Source organism: Cyanidioschyzon merolae, chromosome 7 (assembly GCF_000091205.1).
Source record: "Cyanidioschyzon merolae strain 10D DNA, chromosome 7, complete genome".
Lineage (NCBI taxonomy): Eukaryota > Rhodophyta > Bangiophyceae > Cyanidiales > Cyanidiaceae > Cyanidioschyzon > Cyanidioschyzon merolae.
Window position 1 is genome coordinate 450,710 of NC_010133.1, and position 15,907 is coordinate 466,616.

General features: G+C 56.0%; 3 protein-coding genes across 3 annotated transcripts, besides 1 other annotated feature; 2 read left to right on the plus strand and 1 right to left on the minus strand.

Annotated features, from left to right (window-relative positions):
• Positions 1 to 165: 165 nt before the first annotated feature.
• Positions 166 to 2,577, plus strand: CYME_CMG177C (hypothetical protein, conserved; the record flags this gene model as incomplete). The annotated part of the gene is made up of 1 exon (XM_005535904.1): positions 166 to 2,577. One exon carries the CDS (start codon positions 166 to 168, stop codon positions 2,575 to 2,577), a length of 2,412 nt encoding a protein of 803 aa, XP_005535961.1.
• Positions 2,578 to 4,383: 1,806 nt separating this feature from the next.
• Positions 4,384 to 5,041: a sequence feature (possible transcribed region).
• An 89-nt stretch (positions 5,042 to 5,130) lies between these two features.
• Positions 5,131 to 6,621, minus strand: CYME_CMG178C (squalene synthase; the record flags this gene model as incomplete). The annotated part of the gene is made up of 1 exon (XM_005535905.1): positions 5,131 to 6,621. One exon carries the CDS (start codon positions 6,619 to 6,621, stop codon positions 5,131 to 5,133), a length of 1,491 nt encoding a protein of 496 aa, XP_005535962.1.
• A 1,958-nt stretch (positions 6,622 to 8,579) lies between these two features.
• Positions 8,580 to 14,372, plus strand: CYME_CMG179C (RNA polymerase III largest subunit; the record flags this gene model as incomplete). Its single annotated transcript, XM_005535906.1, has 1 exon — positions 8,580 to 14,372. One exon carries the CDS (start codon positions 8,580 to 8,582, stop codon positions 14,370 to 14,372), a length of 5,793 nt encoding a protein of 1,930 aa, XP_005535963.1.
• Between the last annotated feature and the right edge of the window lie 1,535 nt (positions 14,373 to 15,907).

The following is a 15,907-nucleotide window of genomic DNA, read 5'->3' on the forward strand; positions in this document are numbered from 1 at the left end:
GTGATAAGCAGAGCGCTTACCCTTACGCATTGCGTAGTCGCTCTAAAAAACTTGGGGTGTGCTCCAGGTCGAGATTTGTGAACTTGCCGTTCAAACCAAAGCCGTCAGAATAGCGTGTGGACAGGAAAGCAATACAACGCGACTAGTACCACCACCTAACAAGAGATGAAGGAAGCCTCTCGTTCTAGAGGGTGCCAGGTGCGGCTTCGAATAGCGTCGCACCTGACATGCACCCGGGTGTACCCCGAGCTTCAGTGGGTACAGCCGCATGTGCTTTTCTCCGGTCGTCAGGCAGTTTCCCGCAAAGCCAAGGTAGTCAACATTGCGAAGGCGTGGTCGCGAGCCCCCCACAGAATATATGCTGCCTGCCGTCGGAGAAGCGTTGCCAATCTAGTCTACTGCTGCGCCACCAAGGGACACCAAGAGCACTCCGAAGCACCACCGAGCGATGACGCTTTGAGGGAATATGAAGCGGTGACCAGCACGCCGGAACACGACACCAACGATGCCGTCCGCCGGGAGCTGGCGGAAAATCGTTTCAAAGCTGTTCGTGAACGCGTTGCTACGTTAGAGCAGAAACTACAGCACGGCGAGGCCATTCGCCGCGTTTTGCTAGCAGAGCAGCTGCTGAAAGCGCTACGAAATCCGGAACTCTACGCAAAACTAGAAGCGGTGGGCCGCAGGCATGCCGCTGAACAGGAAACGCCTTCCAGTGCCAGCTCGGATTCCAAAGCAACCGCTTCTGCAGCTATGAGCTCCGCTGTTGCTGGGGCAGCTGCTACGGAGCTTGAGCAACCAACAGATGTCGATGCTGGGCGCACTCCTTCTGTCGCAGCCTCTGACGAGAGGATCATGGCACTTGCCCGGATCATTCAGCAAACACAGGGCCTTCTCGAAGCACTGAGCCAGTGGAAACACTTGCCAGATAGCGTTTTGGCGAAGGCGAAGGAGTTTCGCAAAGAGCTCGGACAAGTTCTCCTTGAGACTGACCTTGAAACGGTACTAACCACGGGAGGTTCCGTTTCGAGTGCTGGCACCCCAAGCTCTGAAACCAGTTCTCCTGCCGCGAGAGATTTCTTCAACCGCGCAGTACGGGCGCTGCGAGGGCGCTCGAGCGGCAAGCCGGCCGTTACAGACGAAGAGCTGGAGAGTATCCTCTCGGCCGCTGCACAAATGCGACGGACAAGTGCGCTCAAGGCAGAGATGGATCGCATCGTCACTGCCGAAGCCGCAGCTGCGATGGTGGAGGCCCAACGAGCTCGCGACGAAAAGAGCGCTAAGAACACGGGCGCAACGTACACTCAAGCTTCAGCCCGTCATGCGCAGCATCTCCTAGAGCGCTGTCGTTTGAAGGGACACGAGCTCAGGAGCTGGCTGAAGCATTTTGTTTCCGACACCTGGCAACGTCTGAATGGTGTCCCGAGCCCGTCACAGGGTTCCAGTGAAATGAGCGAGACTGCGATTGCACCAGCCCCTGTCATGCCGTTCCGCCAACGCCAAGCGCTGATCTTTAAGCACACTCTGGAAGATCTGAAACCTCTCGAACGAAAACTGCAGGAATTGAGCAAAGAACGCGAAATGCGTCTGCGACGCGAGGGCCCTCTCGGCAAGCTGATCCATATTCGCGACCTGCGCGCACTAGACGACCAAGTGAACGCACTTCGTCGACAAATCAGCGTCCGAGTTCTCGAGAGCGAGATGGAACGCATTTATCTCTATCTCGATGCAGAGCTCGACGCCTCGACTTTGTTTTTCTCGCGGCCTATCAACGACGAACAGGAGGAGATGCTGCTCATCGCCGAATACGGGTTGCTGGCTCGGCGTCTAGCGGAAATCCAAGTCCTCGTGGATGTCGGTGAGGCGGTGCTCATCGAAGACGACGAGCTTGCCGATCTGGCCTCTGACATCCAGTTTCTCAAGTCTCGCCTGGGCATCGGAGAAGACGATGCGTACATGAACCTGGGCTCTGTGGTACTCGATTGGTCGCGAATTCGTCAGTATCTGGCGGAGATGTCCCAAAAAGCCAAGGAGGGTGGAGAATTCTACTGGCGAGGCGTTCGCCTTCTCGGAGGTGACATCATGTACAGCCTTCGACTGATTCAACGAGCAGCCGCAGGTTACACGTTAACACCGCGCGAAGTCCGCACCATTAGGCGAACAGGTCGCGATATCTTGACACTGGTCCCGTTTGGCATTTTATTGGCACTGCCGCTGACTCCCGTCGGCCATGTCATGGTGTTCTCGTTCATTCAGCGATATTTCCCGAGTTTCTTCCCGAGCACGTTCACGGATAAGCGCCAGGAGCTCATGAGACGTTACGAAAGCCTCATGCAGCAAATTTCGAGCCTCGAAAAAGACTCTGCAACCGAGGAGGCTGAGAAAGTCTCGCTATTGGCTCGCGCTGCGCCCGAGGAGACACACCTCGCCAGTGACGATGATGATAACGACATCGACGCCGGCACCAGTTACGTCGACAACGAAATCGACATCGACAAGCGCAGTAGCGCGTTGGGAAACAGCGCTGGCGAACGTTTGGCAAGTCGCCGCTCGCGAGGCGTCGAGTTTCCGCGCAAGTGACGCAGCGTGCATGCGAAGACGCGCTCCCGTTGAGGCTTCCCTTTAGCAGAGGCGCGCTACAATGCTCTTTCGCTGTCGTTCCAAGGCGGTTGCCGCCGTCCAGCACTCCAGTTTGCAACCAGTCTCCGCTTTCGCTGATTCGACGATCGACGAGCCGTCGAGGAGCAAACCACGTGCATAGCCGTTCTGCGGCCTGGTCCAGCGTGACGCATCATTCGAGAACACCGGTGATGATAATGGTGATATTCGTCGTCATTAGCGCACCGTAGGTCCGCAGCACCACCAAAGTGATACCCAGGGGTTTACCGCTCTCAATGTTGTGCGTCGTTGTCGCGCGGCGGTACCTGCTGCTGCTGCTGCTGTTGCTGGTAACCGAGCGGTGGCGACGTGCTGACGGTATGTGTGCTGCGGTCGAGAATGCATGTGTGTGTTTGTGTCTGCACGCGTGGCTTCACACCAGGTGTGCTTCAGGAGACTCGAACCGTAACGCGTCGTGCAGCGCTGCGGACGGCATCACTTGGGAATGAGCTGCTTGCGAAATGCATCCAACCTGGCAGCGCTGTAGTTGCCTCAGTGACTACCGGCTCTACGGACTCGGGGATGCAGAGGCAACGCAGGGGCAACTGCGGCTTGTGTGTGCCAAGGATGCATGTGCACTGTCGCTTGCGTTCGAAGCGTCAGTTCGCGTCTCGGCCATGTTCGAGAATGTTTTTGGTACAAGGACGGGGATCGTTGCCGATGATGATCATCGTCCGGCGTACGAATGCGTCCGCTGACCATGACCCCTTGACCGCGCATGCTGCACTGCGCATTCCAGGTGAACGTGCTGGAGGCAACGCAGAGAGGCTCGCGACCTGGGGACGGCACCGGAGCCTTGACGACTGGTTGATCCTGCGCTAGCAGCACGGAAGTGTGCACAGTGAGCGGTGCCAGTGCAGGCCGGCGCACGAGAAACAGCAGGACCTGGTGGCACAACTCGGTTCGAACTGCGCAGCGCTTGCTGCAGGAGCTTGTTCGGTATCGGAAAGCTGTGTTCGGCGATGCTGTTCACGGCCACACGGGTGGAGAACGGTCGGGGCTTTTGCCTTTGTCAAACTAAAATGCGTAACTGACCTGGTCGCTCTACTCATGTCTTGTGATTATGTTTCCGAACGTTTCATGGGTGTTTAGCCTCGGCATTCGATTTGCAGTCGCAAGGGATGCCGCTTTCATGCGTCGTTCTAGGATCCGCGGTCGTCGTTTCGGAGTGAGATTCTCGATGCTTTGCTGCTGGAATTCGGAACGATTCCAGAGTGAGGATGAGTCGCGAGGCAGTGGAACACGACTACGCAACACACGCGATACCATTGTGGTATTCGTATGTACCGGCAACCAGGCTACTCCTTTGCTTGTGTGCGTCGCATGCGCAGATCACACACAGGATTCATGTCTTCTATCGTTCTGTGTTCAGGCATTACGCGGACGAAGCAGTATGCGCTGTTGGATTGGCGAGCAAAAACACTCCATGTCGGGCGCTGAAACCTCGTTGACGAGTTCATGGCGAATGCTCACTGAACTTGTCCCGTCAACACATCGATCTCATTCGAAACACACACGTCCTACGCTCTGTGTATGGAGCCATCGACGACACAGCATTCGACAGCAGCATGACACCGGTCACGGGATATGCTCCCAGACGCTGTTGTCTCTTCCGTTTCGATCGAAAAAGGGTCCTGGAGTCGGAATGCTATGATCACAGCGATCGCTTTCTGCGGAGAATGCTTCGCGACTGAGAAAGAAGCGCGCGTTGCCGGATCGAAGGTTCTCGACTTGATCTCGAGCCTCGGTTTCCCTCTCGGTACTTGTTTCATTTCAGAGAGCAACGCTCAGCACAAATCCGCTTGTAGAAAATCGAAAAACAAGCGTTCACGCGCCTAGAGAGCAGCGTACGAGGTCAAGGCATTGCCCCGAAGAAGCCAGCGGTATCAGGGAACTGCAGTGGGCACGTCAACTGAGGAGCGCATCGCGAGGAGCCTTCTGTACCCGTCAAGGGCATGGGCTGAGCGATACGGTGAGCGTTCACGCTCTGCAGAGTGGCGCTGCCACCAGGCGGAAATTTGCCGGAGACATGCATTCGAGTGCCTGACCAAAGTCAAGTGTCGCCGCTGCGAAGCGCGCACCGAGGCTGTTTCCGACAAGTACGAAACCGAGAAGCGAAGCGTGATTCGCGACTTGAGCCTGTGGACATCGTGCGTCGACACCAGCCGAAGCCCGTGATACCCGGACTTGGAAGCTGTTGTTGTTGTTGTTGTCGTCGTCGTCATGCAGTGACTACTGAAAACAGAGCTGGCGAGACGAACACGATCCGCGTACGTAAACGCCGGAAATAAAAGAGGGAATATGCGGCAGTTGCAGACATAGCTTTCAACAACCGGTATTCATGAGAATGAAGAGAGACCCGACCCTTTTGCGAGTTCGCTCGATATACAGGACCTGTCCTATTTCTAGGCTGACACGGGTACGATGTAGCTCGATCCTAGTCCTTGTGGTAAAGCAGAGCCGGCGTTACCGGTTTTAGTTTACATCAGTACAAGTCGCTTTGATTTCATTGGGCGGGGCCAGCGAAACGTATTGCAATCCGAAAACGCCCAGCAAATAACTCAGCACAGCAAACAGGAGCGCGATGGCTGCCAGATCTCCCAGGGAAGGTATACCGCCAAAGGCAGCTCGCCAGCCAAGCCCACCCCCGTCCTGCTGCTTGCGTCGATACAGTACATACAAACTAAGGATGATGAATAAGAGAACCGCAATCCGATTGGCATACTTCAGGCCCAGTGGCGGTCGATAGGCCGGTACTCGATAGACCGTCGCCATCGGACGATATATGAGTTCGTCTCGGATCCGCGCCGCCACGGTGAGAGCGTGCTCCACTGCAGCGACAGTCTCAGCATACGACGGATCACAGGGGTCTACGGAGCTCGCGATCGCCTCGCAGTACTCCGTGAAGATGGTCAGTACTGCGGGCATGTCGCGGGCGCGGAGCACGAGCTTCGCTGTTTGGCCGCGACGAAGCTTGACGCGTCGAACGAATACATCGGCGTTATTGTAGCAAAGCGCAAGCGTGGCTATCGCCATGACTTGGGGAATCGCCACAAAATAAAATACAGATTCCGACCGCACCTGCGACATATACTGAAGACAATCGGGTACGTGCCGAAGCGCGTCGGTGACCATGGCGTTCAGGCACTCGACGGCGACACGGCGGTGTTCAGGTCGGGCTAGATCGGCGAGTTCCATGTCCTTGCCAAACCTACCCCATATCTCCTGAGGCCAAAATGTGCGTCCATCACGTTGGTCTTCCAGATAGTCCCGGATAATATTGGTTTTCTGCAGGAAAAGACCCATAGAGTTCGCTAACGCATCAGCAAGCTTGCTCTCTACGAATACTTCCCGTGACTCGTACCCGGAAGCAGCGAACATGGCACTCAACCCAATACCCACCAAACCAGCAACGTAGTGGCAGTACAAGTCGTAGTCCGCAATGGTCGCACATGCCTTGTGATGAATGTGCTGAGCCATACCGTCACCCATACAACGGGTAATATCCGTTATGATCTCTCGATAAGCAGGTTTCAGCTCATGGAAACAACCAAGCACTCGGGGAAACTCTTCCAACAGCTTCCGCTCGTCCGCGCTGCCGATATCGTGCACAGCGTAGCTGTTGCCCTGCAGGTGCGTGTACAACTCTTGACACAGCCGCATCCGCAACGTTGCGTCAACGCTCGTGTCGTCCTCTATCGTGTCCAAGGCGCGTAGAATAAGGTAAAATATACATACCGGGTCGCGAAGTTCTGAATCCAGCTCCATGATCACCAGCGCGAACGAACGAGACACTCTCCGGAGGTACTCGTAACAGAAGCGCCAGTCGGCGATGCGCTCAGCATCGCCCACCCGCTGCCGTAAACCCTCTTCCTGTACGTTTACTGCCTTTCTACTCTTCTCACGATACTTGACTAACGCCCATAACTCATCAGGATGGCATAAAACCGTGCGTAACGCGCCCATCGAGTGCTAAAGAAGCAGGCACCTACGAACAAGGCACACGAAAGAAGACCAGCAATCCACGCTGTTCGCGCATCGCGCAATGGATGGCGTACAACAGCGCGCTGCAGCGCCCTGCGTGTCCATGCGACGTGCGACGTGCGTCGTACGTCGTGCGTGTGCGTGTGCGTGTGCGTGTGTTCGAATCGGCGCACTGGACGCGCCTTGCCGCGCAGACGCATCGCAGGTGCCATGCGTGGCGCTGTTTTCGGCGGCAGGCGATCGAATTCGCGATGCCACAGGTATCCCAGTGCGGATCGTAGCTGCATTGTATAGAGGCTATGCATTTCTATTCGTTACTGGACAGCGCAAAATGGACTGCATGAATGCCTCAGGTCAGTCATAGCACAGTGCGCAGATGGCTGAGGAACACTGAAAGACAGCAAGCGAGAACTGTATGCGCTCTGCGCCAAGAACTGGTATTGTGAAAGGCTCTAGTGGTCTATGGTAGAAAAACGAACTGTTGATTATCTTCCATGGAAGGCAAAATCGAAGATTGTAGTTACCACGGGCGTCTCTGCTTCTCAACAGCTCATTCATTTGGTCCTGCAAGCACTGAGATACAGTTGCAGAAAAAGAGTACCGGTTGAAGCATGGTGGTTTTTCACGGAAATCGCACAGAGAGGCTTCCTGGAAATTGGGAATCTGTATGAAGCAGAGGAACGTCGGTTTGTTTTTCCAGTTAATGATACTGTGTTCGGATGAAACAGTCGTAGCGTCTATGCGTATTCGTGGAGCATGGATCCCGTCGTAGGTATGCACGATCGAACTCGAAGAGAACGGGGACATCATCATCGGTTCTAGGTGCAGTGGATTCATTTTTGGCGGCCTCAGCTTTGGCTCCTAGAGAAGGTTCGCGCATCAGCACAAACCACTTTGTCGAATTATCGAAGAATTTTGCCCTGACGTCTGAGAATGTCCCTCTGTTGCACATCGTGCCACTTCACTCTTTCCCTTGCGTTTGGGCTTTTCCCGATTCTATCGGGGAGTAGAGCTGCTTTTCATTCCTTCATACTGAGCGTGATTGAATCCCGTTGAGGGAGTCGTTTCTATCGTGAATTGTGCGGATCGCTGCACTGGGTGGATCGCCGTAGCTCTGAACATGTGCTAACATACCGCGGCACGTTAGCTCTGTCTTCCACAAGTCCTTCTCGCTCTGGAAAAGTGCTCACCTATGGGCATGAATGAGTGCATTCATTTGAAGAAATAAATAATCTGAGGGATGCGCTGTAGAATGCACTTCAGAAGATCGAGTTGGAGAGACGGCAGCGGAGCGCCTCGGCGCTAGAGGAGCACGGACAGCTGACAGACCACCGAATGGCACCGAGGGCAAGCGTTGGAGGACTCCTCGAAAATGCGGGTTTAACCAGCGGGAATCAACGCATGGAATGCGTGAACCGAGAGACTTCAACGCCGTGATCAATATCAGAAGATATGCGGTGCGGAGGATGAGACCCGAGGAGCCGCTGCAAACCAACTTTGGGGAGCAGCCTATGAAGCTCGAAGCGTACAAGGAGAAGCTGAAGCCGGTAGCACACGGCCCGTCAACGAAAATGTCCGGAGGCTTCTACGGTTCTGTATCCGTGTACCCGGCATGGTCTTGCCACATGTATCGTTTCATTCAACATATTTGTACACCTTAGAATAACATTGAACACATCGTGTGCGGACACCGGACTCGGCGCTACCAGCGCCTGAGCGGCGCAGTGCCTCCTGGCCAAGCACACGGGAACAAGCGGTCAAGTTCTCATAACTGCGCATCGGCTATTTTTATGAACTGAAGTCTCACTGTCTTGGACTACATAGAGCTGCACTTCTGTCGACGAACGCGCACGAGATCCTGTGCCCAGCGCTTTGTCTTAACAAGACTGGCGTCTGCCGCTCGAGGGCTCCGTACCCGCAGACCGCGCTCGTGACACCTTATGAGCGTGAAGGGTGCTCAGGTCGATACTGCACACGGAGCACTCGACAGAGAAATCTTTGATAATGGGTTTCCATCCGATAATGGTGGCTGCAGGGACAGCGATCAGGGCATCCCGCCGCACACAGGCGCAGTCAACGCGATGCTCCGGAACCTGTCAACAAGCGTGCCGTTCGACGCCTCCGTCTATGGTAGCTATACCTTTGTGCACGAGTCCTGGGAACCGTGTCCTACTGCAGTCAACGCTTGGCAGCGTTTATGCGAAGTCTGGCGAGCGAGACAGGAGCTGCAACAGATCGAGCGTCAGCTCGAACAGGTGCGGCGCAGAGCGTCCTCGCTGCTGCCAATGCAGAAGACCAGCTCCGAAACGAATCAAGACGCGATGACGACAAACGTCTACCGCACCACATATGCCCAGATACATAGACTACTGCTCGAACGCGAGCAGGCGCGACGAGCGCTCTCCGCGCGGCCCGTAACGCTTCGCGACGATACACAGGTTCTCTCCCGCAGCCTAGAGGCTATTCAGTTCCGAATCCCTTCCGTCGATGATATTCGACGCGCTTCTGTGATTGAAATGAACCGCAAACAATTGTACACCCCCGAGCACGACATCGTCCCGCACGGCGCACTGGACAAGCACCTAGGCGTCAGCGATAAGAACGAGCGCTGTGCAACCTGCGGACTCTCCCTGGCTGACTGTGCCGGCCATTTCGGTCATATCGAACTAGTGCTTCCTGTGTTCCACGTTGGCTATCTGAGTTTCTTGCTTCAAGTACTCCAGTGCATCTGCAAGCGCTGTAGTGGCCTACTTGCAGATGCACAGTTCGTTGAGCATCTGCGTCATCAACAACGTGAGCATCGCGCTCGAAACACACCGGGCTACCTTCAGAGCCTCCTCAAGCGCCACTTGGAATGGGCCAAGCGCTCCTCGATCTGCCGACACTGCGGCGCTCCGAATGGTCTCGTTCGTAAAGTCAGCAGCCCGCGGGAATGGCTCGCCACTGCATCCGCGGCAGCGACAAGCTCTAGTACGACTTGTACGCAGCGGGATGGCAGCGGTGGCATCGCAACACGAGCCGCCTCTGGGCTGCGCTCGAATTCCTCGATGAGCCATACAGGAGCACCGCGACTCGTGCATGAACTGATGCCCCGGGCCGGCTGGAGCCACCGCCAGTACCTCCAACTTGAACTTTACTTGGCGCACTGGTACGAACGGGCGAGCTTTGCAGCTGGAAGGAACTTGCGTCGATGCCCAGCGGATCAGGTCATTGCACAGAAGGCGCCCACTGCACAGGCCAGTTCGATCGCTGGAGTCTTGATGCACACCGCGGACGGCGATAAGGACGACTTGGACAGCGACCACAACGAGTTCAACGCTTTACCGAGCGCACTGGGCAAGCCAGCAGCCTCTGGGGCGTCACTGTCTGCTGCCGTTGCAGCTCGCAGGATGATGCATCGCTCCCGCAAGGCACACTTTGCATTCGAGCTGACGCCGCTCCACGTACTGGAACTGCTGCGAAACATTGCACCGGCGGACCTTGAAGCACTCGGCATGGATCCCGACACCACGAGACCCGAGGATATGCTCCTGCGCTGCGTTGCCGTTCCGCCAGTCTGCATTCGTCCCAGCGTTTGTAACGATCCATCCCAAGGGAGCACTGAGGACGATCTCACGATCATGCTTGCCGATATAGCGGGTGCGAATGCTCTTGTGATGGAGCAACTGGTCAAAGGCAGCGATTTGGGCAAACTGCTCGATGCTTGGGATCATTTGCAACTCGCTGTTGCCCGCTACATTCATGCAGACTATCCAGGTCTACCGGCTAGTCTCTACTACAAGGCACAGATCGGTCTCTGCCAACGCCTGAAAGGCAAACAGGGGCGCTTCCGGGGAAATCTCTCGGGCAAGCGGGTCGACTTTTCGGCTCGAACGGTCATATCTCCGGACCCGAACTTGTCCATCGATCAGGTGGGTGTTCCGCTGCGGATCGCGAAGATTCTCACCTACCCGGAGCGCGTCACGCCCTGGAACATCGACCAGCTGCGGAAAAGTGTCCTGCGAGGCCCGGATCGCCATCCAGGTGCCAACTACGTGCTCTTTCCTGATGGAAGCAAGCGTTTTCTTCGCTTTGGTGACCGCGAGGACATCGCTCGCAGTCTCTGCGTGGGCTGCGTCGTCGAGCGTCACCTCCGAGACGGTGACCTGGTGCTCTTCAATCGACAACCGTCGTTGCACCGGCTTTCAATCATGGCGCACTCGGTGAAAGTGATTGCTGGTCGGACCTTCCGCTTCAATGAGTGCGTATGTGCGCCCTATAATGCCGACTTTGATGGCGACGAAATGAACCTGCACGTGCCGCAGACCGAGGAGGCGCGAGCAGAAGCACGAGCGTTGCTTGCCGTTCCCCAGAACCTGCTCTCGCCACGCAACGGTGAGCCGCTCATCGCCTGCACTCAGGATTTCATCACCGCGCTGTACCTGCTGACCCACAAGGACGTCTTCTATGGACGCTGGGCTGCGGTCCAGTGTCTGAGCTTCGGCCTGGAACCGGAGGCATCGGCAGCGATCCTTGGACGCCTGCCCGAGCCGGCAATTCTCCATCCGCTTCCCTTGTGGACAGGAAAGCAGCTCTTCAGCGCGCTGGTGCAGGCCGATCCCGCCCTCAGCGATGAGGCAGTGCGCGTGCTCATCTGCTTTGATGCAACCGAGAAAGCCTACACTCATGAAGGCATCTGGTGTCGTGCCGACGCCTACGTCTGTGTCCGATCCGCGGAGCTCATCAGTGGCCAGGTCGCGAAACGAACGCTGGGCTCCCAGTCGAAGCAGTCCCTGCTCTACGTCCTGCAGCGAGAAGCAGGGCCACTGCTTGCCGTGCGCTGCATGAACCGCCTAGCCCGTTTCGCGAGCCGTTGGCTCTCTGAGTACGGCTTCAGTTTTGGGATCGATGATGTTCGACCCTCGCCGGCCCTGGAACACGCCAAAGCTGTGCGCATTCGCAACGCCTACACCCAAGTTCAGGATGCTATCGAGCGATATCGAGCAGGTGTTATGCGACCTCGCCCCGGTTACACCGACGAGGAGACCCTCGAGTGGCACATTCATCGACTCTTGAGCGACCTGCGCGAACACGCTGGACAAGTATGTCTCCAGGAGATGGCACCCCACAACACTGCGATGATCATGGCCATGAGCGGGGCGAAAGGCAGCACCATCAACATCTCCCAGATGGTGGCTTGTGTCGGACAACAGACCGTGAACGGTACGCGCGTCCGAGCAGGGTTTCACCAGCGCACACTGCCTCATTTTATGCGCGGGGATAAGTCACCAGAGGCAGGTGGGTTTGTGGCAAACTCGTTCTATTCAGGGATGAACGCAATCGAGTTCTTCTTCCATTCGATGGCGGGACGCGAGGGCCTCGTAGATACCGCAGTGAAAACCGCAGAAACCGGCTACATGCAACGCCGTTTTATGAAAGCGCTTGAGGACCTCCGCGTCGCATACGATGATACTGTCCGCACAAGTGATGCCAGTCTGGTACAGTTGCGCTTTGGCGGTGACGGTCTGGATCCCCTGGAAATGGAAGCGAGCGACGGTCAAGCTATCGACTGGGAGCGACTCTGGACGACGGTGCAGTGGCTGGACGCACACTCTGATCCGCTGGTTGAACGGGCGCTCGGTGGACGCTTCCTGGCGGATAGCGTTCCGAGCGCGGTCGCGGTAGCGATGCCCGACACTGGGAGCGCGCAGGCGTTGCCAGGCGCTAGCCACAGGTATCAGCAACAACAACAACAACAACAACGACTACAACAACAGCGTCGATCCTGGACGTTGGCGTCGCCCCGGATGCAACCAGAGCCTGAACGCATGGTCGACGACCTACAGAGGCCGCTTCTAGAAGCGCTGGAGGCAGCGGACCCGTCGACGGCTGCTTTCGAGCAACAGCAACAGCAGGTCCCTCTAAGCTGGCCGGGGCGTGTTCGCCAAGGTGTACTAGCTCTGGCGACACGACACAGTCCGCTGACGCCGCGACAATGGCAACTGCTGATGACCCTAACGGAACGCAAGCTCCGGCGAGCGCTCATCGAACCTGGAACCGCAGTCGGTGCCATTGCTGCCCAGTCGATTGGGGAACCGTCCACCCAGATGACCCTCAAGACGTTTCATTTTGCAGGAGTGGCGTCGATGAACATTACCCAGGGCGTTCCGAGAATCAAAGAGCTCGTGAATGCAACCCGTCGGATCGCAACTCCGCTGGTAACTGCATACCTGGAGACGACGGCTCCAGGGCAGCAAGAGCCTCGGGCGCTCGCCTACAACCTGCAGCGTCGGCTGGAGTGTCGACGTCTCAAACAGGTCATTCGGTATGGAGAAGTGCGCTGGAATGCATCCGGTGTATACCTGGATTACGTCCTCGACGAGCGCTTTGTCGCCGAGTACGGTCTTCATGCCATCGACGCAAAAGCGTCTGCAACATTGGAAGCCAGTGGAGCAAAGGCGCTGCCAAACATGACTGGAATTTCTCAGGTTGAGTCCTTGTGTCGTCGTTTGCGCGCTCAGCTGCCTTGGCCGGCACTCTCCGAGGAAGAGGACACATGCAATGACCCCCGTCGTGACGAATCGACCGGGAACGTCCGTGTGGTATACGCCAACGGTAGCAGCGACGGCAGCGACGACGACGTTGTCCATCTCCAGTTTTGGCCACCGAGCGCGTTGGCACGTTCACGACCTACTCGGCGACGAATGGGCAGCGCCTCGGCAGCGGCAGCAGTTGCAGCAACAGCAGCAGCAACAACAGAGACAAACGTTGCGGACTGGGAGCCAGCGCTCGCTCAGCTGCAACGTCTCGTACCAGAGCTGGTTGTCAGTGGACTTGCGAGCATCGCTCGCGTTGTTTGGAGTCAGGCGCTCTCTCCTGCGAGCGATAGCGCTGGGAAAAGCGGGGAAGCTGCTGCCGCTGCTGCTGCCGCTTCTGCTGCTACCGAGTCTATCCAGTTGCTCGCTGAAACCGAAGATATGCGTTCGGTGATGAATACGCAAGGCATCGATGCGAGTAGTGTCTACTGCAACCACGTACTGGTCGTGGAGCAGGTCCTAGGTATCGAGGCAGCGCGAAGCACCATCGTGAAGGAGGTGCTGGAGACCATGGCTGCGCACGGGGTAACGCTTGATGCTCGTCATGTGGACCTGCTCTCCGACATGATGACCCAGAGTGGGCAAGTGCTTGGCATCACGCGCTTTGGAATCAGCAAGATGCGTCAGAGTACCCTGATGCTGGCGAGTTTTGAGAAGACCGTGGATCATCTCTTTGAGGCTGCGGTTCGTTCACGTTCTGATCGGATTCGAGGAGTCAGTGAGCGGGTGATTATGGGAAAGCCAGTGCCACTGGGCACCGGCATGGTGTCAGTCGGCTATGTCGAGTGTCCTGAACGCGTCGCACTCGCTCCGCAACGCGATGCGACTTGTTCCGGGTCGGAGGAGGCGGTTTCGTCTAGTTTGGAGGGTACGTCAAGGTCAAGATCTAGGCCAGAGGCGATACAAAGTGCTGACGACGAGGCGCCACGAGACGTAGATCGCCCAGCAACAGAGCGAGGAGTAGATAGGATCACAAACGGAACAACAACAGCAGTAGCAGCAGCAGCAGCAGGAGGAGATGCAGACGAAACGTTTGCCGCCATGCCGTTCCCAAACCAGAAGCGACTTGCCTGGCATTTGTTGCGACCGCCCGAGGCAGCGACCTGGTCGAGAAATTGCAACAGGCGTGAAAAGGCAACCATCGTTCACGAGCAGTGAAGTCTGGAATACCAACGCAAGCACGTCCTTGTTGTTTTTCAGCTTGTACTTGTCGTAGGTATTTCGTAAAGGGATTGGATTCCATGGATTTGGCAAATGTCGCGAAAACGAAACTTGATGCTGTTGTTCCTTGCTTGCGAAAACGGCTTTATTCTTCCGAGTCGATCATAGCATGATGAGCAGATGCACGAACTGGTGCTGTCGTGGACAGCATCGTTCACTCAAAACAGCACTTGTCAAATGCGATGGCCATAACCGTCTCCTCGTGAATTTATCCAGAGTCATACGTTCTCTCAGAATGTCGATCGATCGACGAGAGCGTTGGATGAGAAGTACGCTGCGTCCAGTTGCAACGAACGGTGATAAAAAGACCCGGACGGATAACGAACAAGAAAGCATGGGTCTTTGAAAAACCGTTGCAGGTTGAAAAGACACCAACGAGGTCGTACGAAAACGCGGACGACGATTCCAGGGGAAACAGATGCTCGACGAACGCCCTGAGAGGTTCATCCGGAGGTACGGTGGATTCATGTCTATGGGAATTCAAGGAGGATCAAAAAGCATACATAAGGTTTCTTTCTCAGTGGTTTGGAAAAGCAAGTGACCGTCGATTCCAACCGTTTCGTGGCAACCTTCAACGCTGGGCACGTTCTGACGTGCCCAGCGTGCACACTCCCGCTCTTAACGATAGCGTTCGGGCTAGGCAGGCTTCGACTCTGAACAACTCGAATGGGTGCGTTTCATGACGACTTGCAGACCTCACGGCTACAGTTGCCTGCTGGACCCTCTAGAGAAGAAGAACGTGAAACAGGCCCGGATCTACAAAGTTGTGTACGAGAAGCTCACCGAAATTCAGACTGCGACGAAAAGAATGCGCTGTTCAGCATAATGAGACTCCAGCAGCAACCACGTTGCACAAGCACGTCGTGCACTGTCGCTTGAAGGTCACGATCAGTATCCGGAAAAGTATCGTACGCCGCTGGTATCCATCTGTGTTCAACCACGAGCGCACGTCCAAGGGAACTGTTTCGTATTCTTTTTTGACATGGTGCTTCAACCCGGAACGCCTTGTAGGAACCAAAGCTTGAACCTAGACAGACAGAGAGACAGGTTATTGAACGTTCGCTTGGACCAATGCACGGAGTACGGTACCGTTCAGCGGTCCAGCCAAGCAGAAGCACCGTTTCCACACATCGAAAACGATTTTTCTGGGCAACGGGTGACCGGAAACGGGGTACCAGTACGCTATCGTACTGGGTGTATGCGGAAAACCTCACCTTGGCATACCGGAGATGCTTTCCATCATACGATCCCCGTGTCTGAGTGAATCAGCGGCCAACATCGAAGCTGAACCATGCAGTCCGTACCTGATCGCTTTTTCAAACGAGAACCAGTATCCGAGGATTCTGGAAACCTTTTCTCATGGCTATGGAAACCTACGTGCTTTCTGGTATCGCTTGTCGTCCAGCATCTTCGCTCGACATATGCATACGATGGAAGCGCATCACCCATGCTCTCGACTGCCTTGGCTGTAA